Here is a 17,125-nt window from a genome sequence, read left to right on the forward strand (position 1 = left end):
GTCTGTCACCAGTGTTGCCACAGATTACTGATTATTAGTTACTCCTTAAAATAGTAACTTAGTTACTTGACTGATTACTTGATTTTAAAAGTAACTAAGTTAGATTACAAGTTACTTTATAAGTTACATTTAGCTGCGACAACACCCCTATGTCGCCTAAAAATAAAAAATTACAACCGGTTTTGCCAATACTAACTTGGCAAACAACAATTCCCCCCCCCCCCTCAGCATCAATTGCTCTTCAACTCCCCCCCACCCCCCAACACTTCTGCGCAGGGGGCTGGTAGGGGGAACTCGGGGGGGGGGGGCATCAGTACCTCTTGTATACAGGGCCCAGAATTTGGTGCTACGGCCCTGGGTGCACACACTAACACACGGCTTTCAACCGGTTCCGCAAACTTTTAATACGTAGACAAAATATCACTGCGCGCTTTACGGGGGGATCACCGGACGAATCTCCACGTGCGTGACGTAAACACTCGCCTCTGATAGATTGAAGTCTTTGGAGACTTGCGCTTTACACTCACTCTCACACAAACAGGCAGACAGACAGGCAGAAACATAGACACACACACACACACACACACCACTCCATCGCTCTCAACGCCAATCGGTGATCCGTTAAAAAATAGTAGCGCACAGTGACTTTGATGAGTTACTTTAATCTGATTACAGTGACTCGTTAGATTACTCGTTACTGAAAAAAGTGGTCCGAGCCCGAGGCCAGTAACACGTTACTAAGTAATGCGTTACTGGCATCACTGTCCGTCACACACGTCCCCCCTGTCTTTGATTCTACTGTCCATGGATTCAACTACCGCGGTTTTACTGGCTTGATATTAGCTGCTAGGGTTAGGGGTTAGGGTTAGGGTTAGGGGTTAGGGGTTGTGGGTTAGGGTTAGAGCTCTTTTGTGACGCTCTCGAATGCTCACAGCGAGGGTACCGTAGAGTTCTAAAGCGTCCAGTTGAGTTGCATGCAACCCGGCCAATCACAGACAGAGTAGGGCGGGTCTTGGCATGGCCATAGTAGGATTCATAAATTCACTACCGGGGGGCGGATGTGTTTTTCTTGGGCGGAATCTGGGATAATCATGAATATTAATGAGGGGATAGCCCTTGGTTTAGAACCCTGAACCAATCCAAAAAGACAAAAATCGGTCACGTCACCGTAGGGAGGTAACTTAAAATTGAATGTATATTAAACTAACGTTAGTCAAACACATTTCTCTAATAGGGTTAGGGTTAGGAGTCAACGTTCGAGTTTTAAGCTGCCTGTCCAATCCTAGCGCTTGAGGCAGGACTATTCCCGGATTGCGCCTACGAAAAACACAGTCGTGTACCAGGGCTGGTTGAATTTGGGGTGTCGAGGGGTTTGCAAGGCCTCACTAGAAAAACGAAAAGTCCAATGATTGCAGGTGTATCAATGCATATTACAGTCAGTTTGTAGCTATGGCCTTGCCCGTTCTTGTACCACATCTTTATGTTTGGGGTGGAAGGTGGGAAATTTAAAATGCTCACAGTGGATTCATTTGTAAGACCAACAAAGACTGTCAAACCATCACAGGTTTCCAAGGGTCATATTATTGGTAGTTGGTTCTTCCTTCATTTTGACACAACGGCCGTGTATAAGCAATACCACCTCCACCTGTGGACCTGACCCTCTGCTGCCCCCCCCCCCCCCCCTCAGACTCCTCCTGCCGGGACCAGTACCATAACTGTGCGGTGGTGGTGCAGGCCCGGCTGTGCGTTTACCCCTACTACAGAGGGGCCTGCTGCGCCTCCTGCTCCAACGCACCCAAGCCCTACGCACACAGCTTCACCAGAAAGCACCTTCGCAGGTGATCCTACAACCCACCCCCCACCCCCCTCCGTCCTCGCCGTGGGTGAGGAAGGGGGAGGGGGGGGGGGGGAGGGGGGTAGTGTGGTACAGCTATAAGTCCATCGTGTCGGACAACTTGGTTCAGTGTTTGGTTTCTTCCTTCCTGGTCCAGGGACACCGGGAGACTCGACTCAGGGAGGATAGAGCTCACACACAAAGAGGGATGAAAGAGGAAAACAAGTGGCAGAAAGGGGAACAAATGGAATGACTAGTCAGCAGTTTCAGCGATGGCTACCATGTGTTCTGCAACATTATGTTTCCATTGGTTTACTGTAACAATATCTCAGTACAGGCCTCCTGATTCAACGACAAGGAATCGAGTGGTGGTTGTTAGAAACGGTGTATTGTCTAGTGGGGTTATTCTTAGTACTCACGTGAAAATGTTAATATTCAATCTATAAATCAATCAATATTTAGTAGCCTAATGTACTTTTTTCCCCATCAAGTGTAAATTTGTATATTGATTCCTAAAACGTTACCAACAATAACAATAAAAAAATAATACAATAAAAGTTGTTTGCTTTCTGCCTGTAGTCTACCACAGGCCAAAGGACTTGAAGGCCCGATTTCATATAGCCAAACACACACACACACTGAGTCTGCCAGCATACCTACATCGCCTATGCAATCTAAGGTTACCTTCTGCCTGATGGATAATAGCTTTTTGTTTTACTTTGGAACATTGCATGAGCTGGTATTATGATGTACAAGCCAAAATTCTTAAATGATTTCAAGAAAGCAAAGTAGTTCCACTTGGAACAAATGTTGCCTAAAGTGGAAACTTTCTGGGTTGTTTTGAACCTGCATGAGGAAAATCTGTTGCAATCATTTACAACCAATCCTCATCCAGCCCCCAAGAACCACTTGCCAGTGAGAGAAAGAGAAAGTTCAGTTAGTTATCAACACATTTCACTCCCCAGAAAACACTGTTGGATGCGGCTGACGTGATATATTTGTTTAGATTGGCAGCACATGTTGTTACTCCTATCCTGCTGTGTAAAGCTTTGGTTTGCCTTCAAAACTTGAATAAATCATTCCATTCATGTGGAAACTACATTCAAGTAGTTTCTTAAAACCCAGTGTACCGTCAAAATCCGGTCACCAAGTACCACCACCAGACCCTTAAAATGTGCGGTAGTTCCCCAAGGTATGCTTTGGTTTTTCCTTTGCCAACACACCGTTAGCATGGTAAACTGACCCGGGACGGTAACTAAAGCAGAGACCGACACAGCCCATATTCATTCAAGATGGTAATACCATTGCTTTAATGGGACAGCCAAGTCAACAGCATGTAAAAGGCCATTATTCAATCACAAGAACTGAAAAAACACAGACTCATTAAAACAGAACACCCATCAGCAAACGCATGGAGCATGTTTTTGTTTGTTTTGTAAAACATCTCCAAAAGGTAACGGGGAGACAGACTAACAACCCGCCAGTCCGTGCTGACCACGCATTCTTCTGGGGCACCACGCTCCCCATTCCATCTCGTAGGACCGTGCTTGTAAGCCGTCCAGGAAGCATGTGAAGGGGCTGAGAAAGAGTGCTCAGGGTGAGGCTTGGCCTTTGGCATTGCGTGTGTGTTTGTGTGCCGAGGTGGTCCACGTTACCATCGTCTGCATGTCCTGATTGACTCTGAAACACATTCAAGGCTCTTGTTTCTTTTTCTTTGTTTTGTTGCAGCCCTAACCCTGTGTGTGTTTTTGTTAATTCTCAAGAACAGAACTGGGTTTAGTGAACCAAGATGGCAGCGCCGAGTCCAGTTTTCCTCTCCGTTAGATGGCTGTATCCACTTAGTCCTTGGCATCTGTCTGCGGGTGGCGAGAGGAGTTGCGTTCTGGTTGTGTGTGGGGCGTTTGGTGTTATGCACTCCCTCAGGAAACACTCATTACCTTTCTCCCCATTGTCCTGGATTCCAACAATCGTTATGGTATACAAATCAGTTGTGAAAATACAAGGGCCAGTAACATTATTCACCATACTTGTAAACGACAAAAAAATATAATTTTCTTTGCCCCCCCCCCCCCCGCCCCCATCTGATTTGTGTAGCTTATCAAATGAAAGAACAGTTTACTCTTTTTCGTACCAACATTCAGGATTTCAATACTGTTGACGTTGTACAAATACATAAATATAATAGGTTACACAATACAGTATATTGTATAAAATAAAAACTGATAGGTTTTCTAATATGATATATCACCAGAGGCGAACACAGAAAACAATATGTTTGACACTAGGCAAAAACACTAGTAGCCTTACGCCCTGAGGTCGACTGACAGAAAGCCCCGTCCTGATCCTCCTACACCCTGCAGAGCGCGCCCAGCCTCCTCCCTGAGGCAGTGCACTAGGGGCCTGTGGACCGACCGGGGGCCCTGTGGGGGGGGACACGGCCCGGGGGTGGGTACGAGTGCGCTAGTTTAGGTCGAACCGTATGATCTGGGCCGCGGTGTATGGACATTATGGAAAACTCGAAGGCACAAACATCTGAGGCAGCGCCGGCCTCGATAATCAAACGATTCAACAGTTGTGGTGTCAAGGGAGTCAACGGAAGGAAAGGGAGGAATAAAGGACGAAAAACACGGTTTTTGTAGAGGTTAAGATCTAAGAGCAACGAGGCAGTGAGTCAAGAGAGGTTAAGGCCAATTTTGGAAATCGCCCAATAAGAATGTTGCCACAGCTAAGACGATGTTAGACCTGACCAATCACACTTATTGAACAATGTGAGGAAATCGAAGTAAGCGTTACAAACTTTTCCTTTTTGTCCGGCCTCCGACATAGCGGTCTTCTCTCGAGACAGCTTCTTCAGTCAATTATATTAAAACAAGGCATTTTTTTTTTCTTAGTTGAAAGGTTGTCATTATGCACAATAATATATAAATGTATGTTACAAGAATATACACAGATTTCAGTTTATAATCTTAGTAAGGAATACATCCAAGCATTCAGGGTGAGGACTTTGGCTTTTGAAAAAGTTAGTTAACATACATTTACATTTTAGGGATTTCGCTGACGCTTTTATCCAAAACGACCATTCATTCACACATTCACAGACCGACGGCGAATCAACCACGCATGGCGACAGCCAGCTCTTCAGGATCAGTCAGGGTTAGGCGTCTTGCTCAGGGACACCTCGAAGGTTGCTGGTTCAATGCCTGGCATTGAACCAGCAACCTACCGGTTACCAGTCAACCCACTCTACCTCCTGAGCTACTGTCACCCAAACACGCCATACCAACAAAAAATCGTTCACGCAGAGAAGGTGCAGTACGAACGGAGGAAATCATGGCAGAATATAACAGAAAATGCGGGGTCCGCGAGGCTGGCGGACAACACGGACCCCACATGAGGACACTCCTCTCGAGTAGTACCACTTCCTTCACCACCAAGCCGCTAGGCTCCTCCCACCCTGTCACATGGGGCGTGTACTCCTCAGGCAAAAAAAAATAATCACAGAGCACTTTCAGAGGGAGGGAATACAAAACAAAAGAATGAGGGCTGTTCTCGGAGGGGCGGAGTTCAAGTTTGCACCCCCCCTGTGCAAGTCAGTATAAAAAAAATGCTACAACTCTTATGACACTTGTCAACAAGCAAGGTTTTAGGGCAGGCCAGATCCCATTTAGAGCTTACCAAATAAAACATAAGAAAGAGGGCAGGTGGTGGTGGTGTTGGTGGTGGTGGCGGTGCAGGGGTTTGGAAATAGGCAGGATACGTTGCTTATTCGTGGTCATGCCATTCGAACCCTCGGCATGGACAAGCCCTTCCAGGGCCTGCAGAACGTGGCACCTCTGCACAACAGCTCTCTCTTCAGATGATCGTATTTTGCTAAGGTATACAACAGAGTTCTGTCCTCAGGGGTGGCCGCCGGACCTCCGGACTCTTCTTCTCCCCCAGCTGCCGTCTGTGTTCTCGGACCCCTCCTGTGGTGTCGCCGGCCTCCTCCGCCCTCGGGCCCGCCCCCCTCCGTGCGACCGTCACTCGCTGTCCGTCTCCAGCTCCGAGTCGGACCACTGCACGGGGCTCAGCCTGCCGTGGCGCTGGGCGTACTCGATGACGGCCGTGTAGCAGAAGTAGTACTGGTCCCAGGTCTGGATGCTGAAGGCCCGCTGCGTGCGCATGCGCCGCACCGTCTGCCGCACGTCCACCGAGCCGATGTCTTCCAGGCGCGCCAGGCAGATGTCCAGGGTGCAGAACGTACCTGAGGCCCCCGGGAGCAGAGAGTCAACAGGAGCACCGCTCTGACAGACCCACTGGAAAACATACTCACAGATACACAGGCACACTTATCTACAGTCAAATGGTAAACAGACTGCATTTTTAGACCACTTTTTTGTAACCAGTCCCTACCCAATTGCCTAACATTCGCCCATTCATGCACACATTCACACACCGGCGAATGTGAATAATGTGAATGTGCCCATAATCATGAATTTACAGGGCAGTTTTCCTTCCAGAGAAGATTTTGATAAAGCCTAAAAAAGATTTACAAAGAAGATACAGAAATACTTGGTGAAGTGTGCACTGTGCTGTTGTCAGCCAAGCAAGGCAACAGCCGGCTCGTCTGGAGCGGTCAGGGTTAGGGGTCTTGCTCAGGGACACCTCGACACTCAGCTAGGAGGAGCCGGGGATCGAACTAGCAACCTGCCGGTTACCAGCCAACCCGCCCCTCCTGAGCTACTTGACGCCCAGTATGTATCAAACAAAGTCAAGGTATGAGCTCATTTTTAATCTCAACTGATGAATCCCCGAATGAGAATGAACACATTATATGTCGTACTAAAACGCGTAACAATGCACTCAGCATACTAGATACCGCTGAACTAGAGGTGACCCCGTGGTCATGGGTACCTGTGCGGCCAATACCAGCGCTGCAGTGGACCACCACGGGCGGCCCCCCGGGGGGTCCTGTCCAGCTGGGGCCCAGGCTCTGGACGGCCGCCTCCTGCCTCTGCTGCACATGCTCACGGAAATCCAACATGGCCGACGCACACTTGGGCACTCCGAAGTCAGGCCAGCTGACGTAGAGGTAGTGAGAGATCTCCCGCTTCTCACCGGTCTAACAAACAAGAGGGCACAATGAGCCGGTTTACTACCCAACACCCGAGACATTGGGTCCTGGTGTCAAGTAGCCTGATCGAGGCACGATTAGACCCTATGTTAATATCTACATTACTACTATTATTAAAGGGCCCCTATTTTACCAACGGGTGTGAGGTTGATGAGACGTAACAAGCCATGTCAAAAGGTAATTGGGGGGCAGCGATACACTTATTTTGAGTATCAAATAATATAGGAATATGATTATATAATATAGTCTTATCATGTATAACAAACAGTCTCAAGTATAAGTTGACCCTTGTCCCCCCCCATGAGTTATTAGCGTCGGCCACTGGTCAACATTGTTGTAGCCCACTTTCAGTTATTGAACAGGGAAACAACCCGATAAACCAACGTCTCGTGGATGCATTAGATAGCAGATCCAAACTTTGGATCTTTAAAATAAATAAATAAAAGTTGATGCCATCAATTCTAATTGAATCCTCTCAATACAGAGGATGTTCTGGTGATAAGACGGCACTTCTTCATCCGTTTCATGAGGTGGAGAGCTGAATCCATCCATCCTTTTTAGTGACGTTTATTCGTTACGGGCCTGATTTAAAATCATCAACTTTCCCAGAATGTAGCAGCCATCGTATCTTTGTGTACCAGGGACAAGGAGGCACCCTGCCCCTCCACTGGGTTTCTAAATATGAACATCTGAATATGGACTCAATAATCTCGTTGTAGTCCACTATAATAACCACCGCTCAGGGGTCGGGTGTGAGCGCAGAGACTCACCTGTAGGGCTGCTCGATTATGGGAAAAATCATAATCACGATTATTTTGGTCAATATTGCAATCACGATTATTTTTGAGTTTGAAAACACAAAAACTTTGTAATTTCGCCTGAAAAAAAATACACAAAATGGTCAAAAATAAATTGTTCCAATCTAAAATGATATACCGATATGTATCCAGCTGTTCTGCCTTTTCTGTAAACAACCCAATTTGGTTTTTTAACTTGATTATGTTAATTTTGTGATAGTTTGACGTTAAAACCAAAATCGCGATCAAAATCGGATTATTCGCCCAGCCCTACTCACCTGCGTGTTGTACAGCTCCAGGTGGGAGAGTTTGAAGTCCTGGAAAGCCTGGATGTGCAGGTTCCTGACCAGGAAGTACCCGTGTTGCTCCGTCTGGTTCTCCTCCAGGGGCCAGTACTGTCCGCACTTGACCCGCCCTCGCTCCACCACCCTGGGACAGGAGGAGGGAGTCAGACTCGGATCTCCTTCTTCCCCGCCCTCACACAAAACACGTGGATGTCAAGAGTCTCACCTGGTGGTCATGACTATGAGCAGTACCATTTGCTCCCAGACCAGTCGCCAGAAGTCCTCGAAAGTCTTGGGCAAGGGACCTGCATCGCAAGAGACAACATTTAGTTTTTTGAGTTGCTTGATTCAAGTGGTTTATTCTCCCTGCGTTCATTTCAAGAGCGCTGTTCAAACAGACCAATGTACCATATTTGCTTGTTTACTCAGGGGAATATTGGGAAAACACGAGTACCTACTCACCCTGAGTGGCAATGTAGGCATTGCTTCTCTTGTACCCGTCCATGAAGCTAGCGTTGATGTAGTCTGTCGTCTGCAGGAGGCACAACACTTGAGTTAGTTCAGGGAACATGTGATCCTGGTGCCCCCTTTTGGAGCTGGACATTAATTACCATCACGCGTGGTTCAGGTTGTGGCTTTCTCACATGAATAGAGTAACTAATTACACCAAGTGCTAGTTACTTATGTACGACAAATGTTTAACAATAAACTATGGTAATAAAGGCTGGTTATGGATTCATGACTCATTTGTAAGTCATCATAACGAAGATTTTGGCACAATTTTTTTTTTGTTCAAACACATTTACTAAAATCATGCATGAATGTCTTTAAAAAAAATAAATGTAAACCAGTATGCACACAGCCCAGATGGATATTTAATATCATGGGAGACCATGGACATTGTGATCCGTTGTAGACCAGCTCCCACTTGTTAAGCTTGTGTACTGAAACGTTAAAACAGTGCCAGGCTTGGAATGTGAGTAAGATCAGGACTTTGCTGCTCCGCTACAGAAAACATTCCGCAGTCGTTAGCCGCCAGTAAGACACAATTCCGCAGGCATTATAGAAGCTAAACCTTCACAAAAGCAAATGTATGAATGTCCCAAGCCAGATTAAAAAGGTCCCAGGTAAACAGTGCAGCTCGGCTACCTAACTACTTATAGTGCTGTGTCTAAAATATGTGTTCTAAAAGCTACGAAAAAGTTGTGCCAACGGGGAGCCCGATAAGGATGTTGTTGTTTTACCTCATCCTCGTCATCACACAGCTCACTGAGTCGCACTCGTGATTGGTCCAGGCAGAGCACATCGCTGTACCTATTCTTAATCTGATTGGCCAGCTTCCTGAAAAGATAAGACACACAGAGTATGAGAAAAAACGAAAATTCCCAATTACTGGCATACGTCTTCTCCCGCTGTGGAACGCTCCGTGTTATCCTGACCTGGAGTAGTCGAAGGTGCCGGCTGGTGGCTCCTTGCGGATCTCCTCGTACTCCTGGTAGATCCCCTTCTTCTTCCTCCTCTTTACGTGCTCCACCAGATCCCCCACACTCATTCCCCCGGGCTCGGGCATGTGAACGGACACCTCCATGTAGGGCTCCGTCTCCTCGGGGTCCCAGGACGACGAGAGCACCGGACACTGGGAGGACTGCTGTGGCGGCCGGGGCAGCGCCTTCTGGGGCAGAGGCGGGACCCCTTCTTCGTCCTCTTCCTCCTCCTCCTCCTCGTCCTCCGCCTCCGGGTCCTCCTCTGCGTTATCGTTCTGGGGCTGGCCCGCGGCGTCCGACTCTCGGCAGACGGGCGCGTCCCCGTTGAGGTTCTGATGGCCCGGGGTGGCCGGGGGCGTGGCCGACTGGGGCGGCGGGGGCTGGCGTCCGCAGCCGTTGGTGTTAGCGTTGGGGCCGGGCCCGCCCAGCGCAGAGCCGTTCCAGTGTTGGTGGTTGCCCCGGTGGCTGTTGTGCGGGTTGGCGTTGCTGTCGTCGCAGCAGTTCGAGTTGGTCACGGCCAGCTCGGGGCCCGGCTCCGCGTGCCGGTGGGACGCGCCGTCGGCGGCGCTGGGGTCGCTGGCCCCCAGGCTGTAGGAGCGCAGCAGGCTGCCCACGCAGTCGTGGTCGTCCTGCATGGGGTGGTCGCCGGGGGCGGGGTTCGTGTGCGCGTTGACGCAGGACTGGATCCAGGCCACGTGGCTGTACTGGGACGTCCCGCCCAGGTGCTCGGGGAGGGACGGCACGGGGATGTGGTTGGCCAACTCGTGGGCTTTGACGGTGCACACCTGGCGATTGGGGAGCAGAAGCGGCAACATGTGAACCCCGTGCTGGAGCGCTGTGTGAACGGGCCGTGCTTTAACACCCGGCAGGAAGCCGCGGCGGTGGAGAGAAAGACGACTGATGCGTCTCAAATCCACGACACATACATACCCTTTCTCTGAGTTTCTCACGGACGAAAAGACGAAGCACTGCGAAAGGTGCTCTGAACCAGAGAGGGGACGATACGATGAAGACACATTTTAGACGAGCAGGAAACGCCCCCTGTAGAAGAAACATGCACATGCGCGCACACACACACATACATACACACACCCCTTTAGTCTGCATTTTTATGCAAAAAAATAACATACTTTGCGTTAAAATAAAATCAATTCAGGCAAGAAGATTTTTTTTACCTTGAGCAAGTCAAGGATTTTGACACAGAGCTCGTAGTCAAAGTTTCCGTAGCTTGAGTTGGTCATGTCATAGATAAATATTAGACCGTCTCTTTGCGTTTGCAAGCTGGGGAGGGAGCAGGGAAACACGTTTACAAATCATTGGGGCACATTTTACAATTTGTCCATTTACTAAGGAATCTGAGCTGAATACAATCATATCGAATCAGCCTCCAACCACAGTGTTTGATCGTTAATATGCTATCCATAGCGTATCTTAGACTGTATCAAGACGTGGGTACCCTGATGGGCAGATATACACACCACTTGCAGATAGCTTAGAGCAAAAGCTTTTATAGCCTTTGATGGCACAACGCTGCCTGCGTTTTCTCTCGTCTAAAATCAGATAGAATTACTTAACCACATCCCCTGAGCATTACTTCAAATGTAAAACATAATTTCACGTAGAAAATGCTAATTCATTTCAGTAGGAATTCAGCTTAAACGTCCAATAATAATAATACATATGAGGTAAAGAGACAAAAAAGAAAAAGTATGAAGTAGATTTCCCTTCTCTTCTAAAGCACGCCAAAGGCATCAAGTCTAGGTGGGTGTCCCCAACAATAAGTACCTCTCTATGGCTTTATCCAGCTGATAGATGATAGCCTGCAGCACGGCCTTGTGGGTGGTGACGTCTGGTCGGTGGAGGCGAGCCGTGAAGAGGGCTAGAGCTGCACCTTTAGCATCACGGCCAGGCTGGGCACACACAGAGGACCGCATCACCACAGGCAACTCACACATTCAATAAAGGCCCCAAGATAGTAGCAGTATTATATCGAACTGGGGATCTGTGGATTACTTATAATCCATAGATATGTGTATATACAAACACACACGCATGCACGCGACTCACCAGGACTGTGAACTTGCCACACAGCAGCTCAGAGCGTAGGGGCTCCTCGTCAGGGTTGATGTTGAAGATGCCCTCTTTGATTCTCGTGTTCTGAGATTAGAACAAACAGGACAGCATCAGAAAACAGGAGAAGGGGCAGAGCCATGACCCGTTTGTGAAGAGCGGACGTTCAAGCAGGGTCATTGCCATAGTCTGCATTCAGCCTGTGGACGGTCATGGCCAGGGCCTTTATAGTCTGCATTCAGCCTAACGGTGCTGTGGACGGGGAGTTCCCAGACTAGGCGCAAAAATGTACTTGCCGTACGAGTTGCGCCTGAAGGCCACGACTATGTCATGTTTGTTTCACGACGGCTCCCACAGAACACGCTTCTGTGTTTGAGGACACCACAGTTTGGTTGGTAGTGAAGATTTTGGAAAGGTCATCTCTAAATATTCTCATCATTCTTAACATCACAAGATAGCTTACAGCAAAACGATGCAACGCCTTCGATGACACTGCACTTCAATTTAAAGCTTTATAAATAGTTGTCATACGAAAACCACATCCCCAGAGGCAGAATTTATCATAATTCACTTGCGTTATGGATAACAAACAAACCGCTTATATGCAAAAAAATATTTTTTTGCATATAAGCGCTTTTTGCATGATTGCCTGTGACGGTGCCATCTTAATTTGATGCCTTCGCTAAAAACTCTATTGGTGAAGCGGTGCACCCTAAACTTTAGCATTGTGAGTACCGGTAGGTGCATCGATTGACCGGGAACCGATCATTATCGGCCGATAAACTTGAAATTTGCAGATTGCAGGGGCCAATGTCTCGAAAACACTTGTGCACAAGACGAGCGGTCATTAGGTTCCGTCACTGAGACAGTAATGTCATCCTGCTTTAAAGGAGACATATTATGGTGTTTTCCCAACAAGTAAACATAGCATTTGTGTTCTGTCACTGAGACAGTAATGTTATCCTGCTTAAAAGGAGACATATTATGGTGTTTTCCCAACAAGTAAAGATAGTATTCGAGTTCCAGAAAACATGTTTTTGTAGCTGTTTGCGGGAAATAGCTTTTAGGAAAAAAAATCTCGCCAACCGCTATTCCCCTCTGTTTCAGTCCCTTCAGAATGCGCTGTTTCTGGTGTCTGTAGCTTTAATGCAAATGAGCTGCTGCCCATTGACCAATGAGCTGTCAGACTGTACCACAGCATGGAGGAGACGGGATTGTTGTCGTTTGCTTTGCGGACTCCTGGAGCTCTATATCAATATCATATAATATAATAATAACAATATTATGTATGGGTATTATATAATATTATATCTTATATCACGCCCAAAAGCTATGTACGCCTCGGATGATATTATGAATCATAAAGACTGCGTCTGACGTCTCTGGCACTTCCACAACAAGTAAAGACTCGTAGTGGGGGATATCTTGACCATGGTTGAGAGGAATTGGGGGAAAGGAACTTTGGCCTTGACTCTCTGAAGTCCATTAACTTCGACATAGAGGAGAAAGGGATTGTAATCTGGGAGCTGAGCTGCCGGACTTGCCGCCGTTTGGTAACTGTAGGCGTGGTACTTTCAGAAATTCATATGTCACTCAAAAAATCAAGTACAGACTTTTTTCCAAGTTTGTATGCGTGTGGGAGCACCAGAGACCAAAACAACACCCCAAATCCCAGGAAAAGTGTTGTTTTCATAATATGTCCTCTTTAACATAATTATTCTTAAGTTAATAACCACAAAATAGCCTTTTGTTGATATTATTTATGGGGTGTTATAAGAAGCCTGCATCCCCCCAGGCTTCGGGCTCCCATTCTTTTCTGGTTTACGCTAAAAGTAGCAGAACTAGACTTATTAGACGTTATTCGCACATCCCCATATTAGTGAAAACTACTGAAGTATCGATAACTGCACACGACATGTCTGCTCCTACTTATTTCTTCTGCTTCATGTGAAACTAACTTGCTGCTCTGCCACTTTTATGGAAGATGAGCAAGAGTGACCTTCAATGTAATCATGTCTCTAAACGGCGCAACCGAAGCGTTACGTACGCATAGCCAAACGATTGCAGCCATAGTACTTTAATGTCAACATAGTCCCTACAATGTCAGGCAAATGCTTCCTTGAAACCTATACTTCATAACAACACCATAAATTGTAGCTGGACCCCGAGTCTTTGCATATTGGTTGTTTATGTTGTTTAATACATTAAATGTAGTTTGTGCTCAATACATTCAATCATCTAACCCAGTTCAAAACGGTTTACACGTGTGCAAAACCCGAAATGAATCCCAATAAATAATGAATTTAACATAGGCTATCGCAAACTTCGTGTCCTACTTAATAACTAAATCAATACCACAAAAGACCTGCAGACTTGATAAATGAGAAATGATAGCCTGCGCAAACGCGGCCGTACATCTGGATAATAGGCTTGTGCCACATCACAGGAGGCAAAAGTAGGCTACAGATATAAGCATCTTCAATGTCGCCTACACGCAAATGTTGCCGCCTGTTATTATTTGTTATGCAAAGCTTAGTAGGATAACAACGGCTGCTTCTGCCCTGTGCCTCCTTTTTTCTGCCTGCGAATATGGATGAATGCAAACCATATTACAGGTGGATATTGGATTATATGTTGGATTAAATCGGTGTTGGTTGTGCGTTATCCACACAGTATACAGTATTATCCGTTATAGCTCCTCTTCCTAGCGTGCGATTGATATTGTGTTGGCCAGACTCATTCAAGTTATGTTTAATTTATTAGTTTTCTAAATAGAAAACCGTGCGACCTCCACACTTAATTAGTCAACTAAACTGTTCAGTGCTGTGTTTACATGCCGTCTCACCTTTTCTTAAAGGAACACAGCGCATCCTCATATACCTAACTAACTAACTAGGAACCCTAGAAAATCAGCACACAATGATTTTCATAAGAAATATCTTATATCATATATTCATAGGAATAATCAAAATAATCGGTGATTGAAATCAGCCTAAAAAAAGCTGATCGCTGCATCCCTATTTGCTAGATTTCCTAGAATCACTGGGTGATCATATTGAGCCACTCACGGTTTTAGTGATTAGTATGAAAAAAACATAACACAGCTGTATGAAGATTAGTGTGAAAGAGGATCTTCTTGAAAAAGTCCAGCATCCACTTGATGAAAACAAAAGCAGTACATTCGAGTGCTGTCAATCAGGCAGGATGAGGGATGACGCAAGGAAGTGCCGCACCTTGTATGCCTGGAAGAGGTTGATGGCTCTCGAGACGTCAAACTTGCGGGCCATAAGGAACTTGACAGCCGTGGGCTCGGAGACGAGACTAGCGCTGTGAGGCTGCTCCCTGCTGCGCACCTCACCCAGGAACTCCTCAACCGCCTAGAGCAGACACACGCATGAAAGACAACTGAAGAACAAGCTGCACATTGGTTTTAATATTATGAATTAATACTTTATTCAACAAGCTGAGTACCCTTGAGATTACAATATCTCTTTTTCAAGGGAGCCCAGGCCAAGATAACAGCAATTCAATGTTTCAAACATACTGCACAACATTTAGCAGGATTGGGAAAAGGAAAAAGGATTTCAAGGGTTATATGATGCAAGACAGCAGCAATGGATATAGTCCATTGTGTTGGATAATTAAAGCGACAATATTGCAAATCAAGTACATTGACGCGGGCTGAGATTGTCAGAATGAATTGTCAGTTAAAAAAAAAAGGAGAATTGTGATAATCTTTAGTTCTCTACCAACTGGGTTTTAAAAACCATATAAAGACCATATGTTTTATAAGTGGTTCAAAAGATACTGTACTAACACCCAAGGGCAAGGGACGCTACAACATATCAATAGAGAATAATGCATTTTTAGTAGCCTAAATAAAGGATAGATGTGGTAGAAAATAACAAAATGTAAATGGTTTAATTAATCGAGAACATAGATGCCCCAAAAGCTTTTGCTGCGGTATGCATTAATTATAGATTTATGTGGAAATTGGACATGGTATGAAGTAGAATATCAATCTGTGGGTTCGGAAGTTTGAGCAGGAGGATTAAGTGAACATCTGATTATTTTTTTAAACTATCAGTACTTCCTTTCGTTGCGAATCTGGGACGTACAAAGATATAACGTGAGCTGTCAAGAATGTGGGGAATCAGACCGCATTTAAATGTCACATCGCTGCGAGACTTCATGCCTGTCGATGACATTAAAACACATGGTCATCGGCTCTCTAGACATTTGGTCACCTCTTTGCCTAGAGAGAGGCAACAACATTGCGAAGAACTGGGGGCCCAGTTCTGTGAAGTGTATGCAGTAAATCTGATAGCCGGATATCACTGGCTGGCGGGCAACACTCAGTCACACGACGAGCACTCCCATCAACATTTAGGACATCATTACACAACCTTCATAGTCATCCAAATTGATCGGGTCATTCCGCATGACTAAACATACAACTGTGATGACGCCAACAACAGAGCTGTCGGGCCGAGTTTCTCTACGGCAACACTTGCTTAGGAGTGCTGTGCAGGGTTAACATGTGGTAGCAAGCTAATTCAGGCTAGCGTTAACTAACGCGGCTACCACGACTCAACCTGGTAACGCTAATTGACTAAATACAATCACAATGAGCGCTAGTAAGAAGACAGGCGTTCGTCTCATCACAACTGGGCTCCGAGGTCCTACAGGGACTCATCAGCGATCGACATTACGTTTTAACCTAACCCAACATATAAGCTATCTGCTGTCAGTCCATCACGGGGATCGGTCGACATGGAAGGGTGCGATGGGAGTCATGCTTTATAATAGCCCCCTCAGAAGTACTATTGGTCCAATATAGACATATTAAATCAGCCCATATATTCAGTCTTGGAAATATAACGCACAAGCAATGGACACGACCATTTAAATAATAAAATGTATCAAACTACTCTCACCAGTTCCTCCTGAGTTGTCAGGGCTTCCGCCATCTTGAAGCCTCCGCAACGTCGCAGCGGGCGCGCCCACTATCCACTCGGTCACGCCCACTGTCCAGTCGACCACGCCCATTACCCGCTCTGCCACGCCCCACGTTTACACCCCAGCACAGGCCTCGCCCTCAATTTTGTCCATTAAATATATTTATTATTTCTAGTGTGGGTTTTTAAATAGTTTTCATGACGGATGGCTCATGTTTTTGTTTTAAAAATGTCCAATAAACTATATATTTTACATATTGTAATACCAGTGAAATGATTGTAAACTCACACATACATTATTTTGGTACCAATATTGTAACATGACTGAAATTAAACAACACTCAAAAGCATACTGTCAAAGATTGGAAGCGCAATAAAATATCTGGTAATGTTTTTCAAAGACAACATGATAGACAATGACAATATATAGACAATATATATGTTAATTTGTTTCCCAAATTTAGATGGTTTTACTTTTGCTGTAAAATCTATTACATTTATCGAGCTAGTTCACCACCATACTGTCAAAGTATTGAGTAGAAAATTGGTCTTGCAGTCTTGCGTCAAATCAGGTAGGAACCATTG

General features: G+C 46.0%; 2 protein-coding genes across 3 annotated transcripts in view; one reads left to right on the forward strand and one right to left on the reverse strand.

Annotated features, from left to right (window-relative positions):
• LOC130379145 (thrombospondin type-1 domain-containing protein 4-like) overlaps nt 1-2,410 on the forward strand; it is an 11,906-nt gene extending 9,496 nt beyond the window's left edge. Inside the window, exons 12-13 of one of the 2 annotated variants that reach the window (XM_056585793.1) lie at nt 1,688-1,838; nt 1,992-2,410. In XM_056585793.1, the coding sequence (XP_056441768.1) occupies nt 1,688-1,838; nt 1,992-2,046 (206 nt within the window). In that variant the 3' untranslated portion in view covers nt 2,047-2,410. The remainder of the gene's footprint in view (nt 1-1,687; nt 1,839-1,991) is intronic. The other variant, XM_056585794.1, reaches the window with a different exon arrangement.
• A 364-nt stretch (nt 2,411-2,774) lies between these two features.
• ptpn9b (protein tyrosine phosphatase non-receptor type 9b) lies at nt 2,775-16,601 on the reverse strand. The gene is made up of 13 exons (XM_056585791.1): nt 16,520-16,601; nt 14,816-14,959; nt 11,580-11,669; nt 11,298-11,422; nt 10,688-10,793; nt 10,443-10,553; nt 9,468-10,297; nt 9,273-9,369; nt 8,491-8,560; nt 8,255-8,333; nt 8,023-8,173; nt 6,728-6,935; nt 2,775-6,077 (listed from the first exon to the last, which is right to left on the reverse strand). Exons 1-13 carry the CDS (start codon nt 16,550-16,552, stop codon nt 5,854-5,856), a joined length of 2,268 nt encoding a protein of 755 aa, XP_056441766.1. The 5' UTR covers nt 16,553-16,601; the 3' UTR covers nt 2,775-5,853.
• Nucleotides 16,602-17,125: the final 524 nt, after the last annotated feature.

The sequence above is a fragment of the Gadus chalcogrammus genome, chromosome 3, assembly GCF_026213295.1.
Source record: "Gadus chalcogrammus isolate NIFS_2021 chromosome 3, NIFS_Gcha_1.0, whole genome shotgun sequence".
Classification (NCBI taxonomy): Eukaryota; Metazoa; Chordata; class Actinopteri; order Gadiformes; family Gadidae; genus Gadus; species Gadus chalcogrammus.

Excerpts from the sequence above, each read along its gene's own strand:
- ptpn9b (XM_056585791.1), bottom strand. The coding sequence starts at position 16,552 with ATGGCGGAAGCCCTGACAACTCAGGAGGAACTG. Across the intron at positions 11,670-14,815 it reads ACCTCTTCCAGGCATACAAG|AACACGAGAATCAAAGAGGG; the intron begins GTGCGGCACTTC and ends TTCTAATCTCAG. Across the intron at positions 10,554-10,687 it reads AAATCCTTGACTTGCTCAAG|GGGGCGTTTCCTGCTCGTCT; the intron begins GTAAAAAAAATC and ends TTTCTTCTACAG.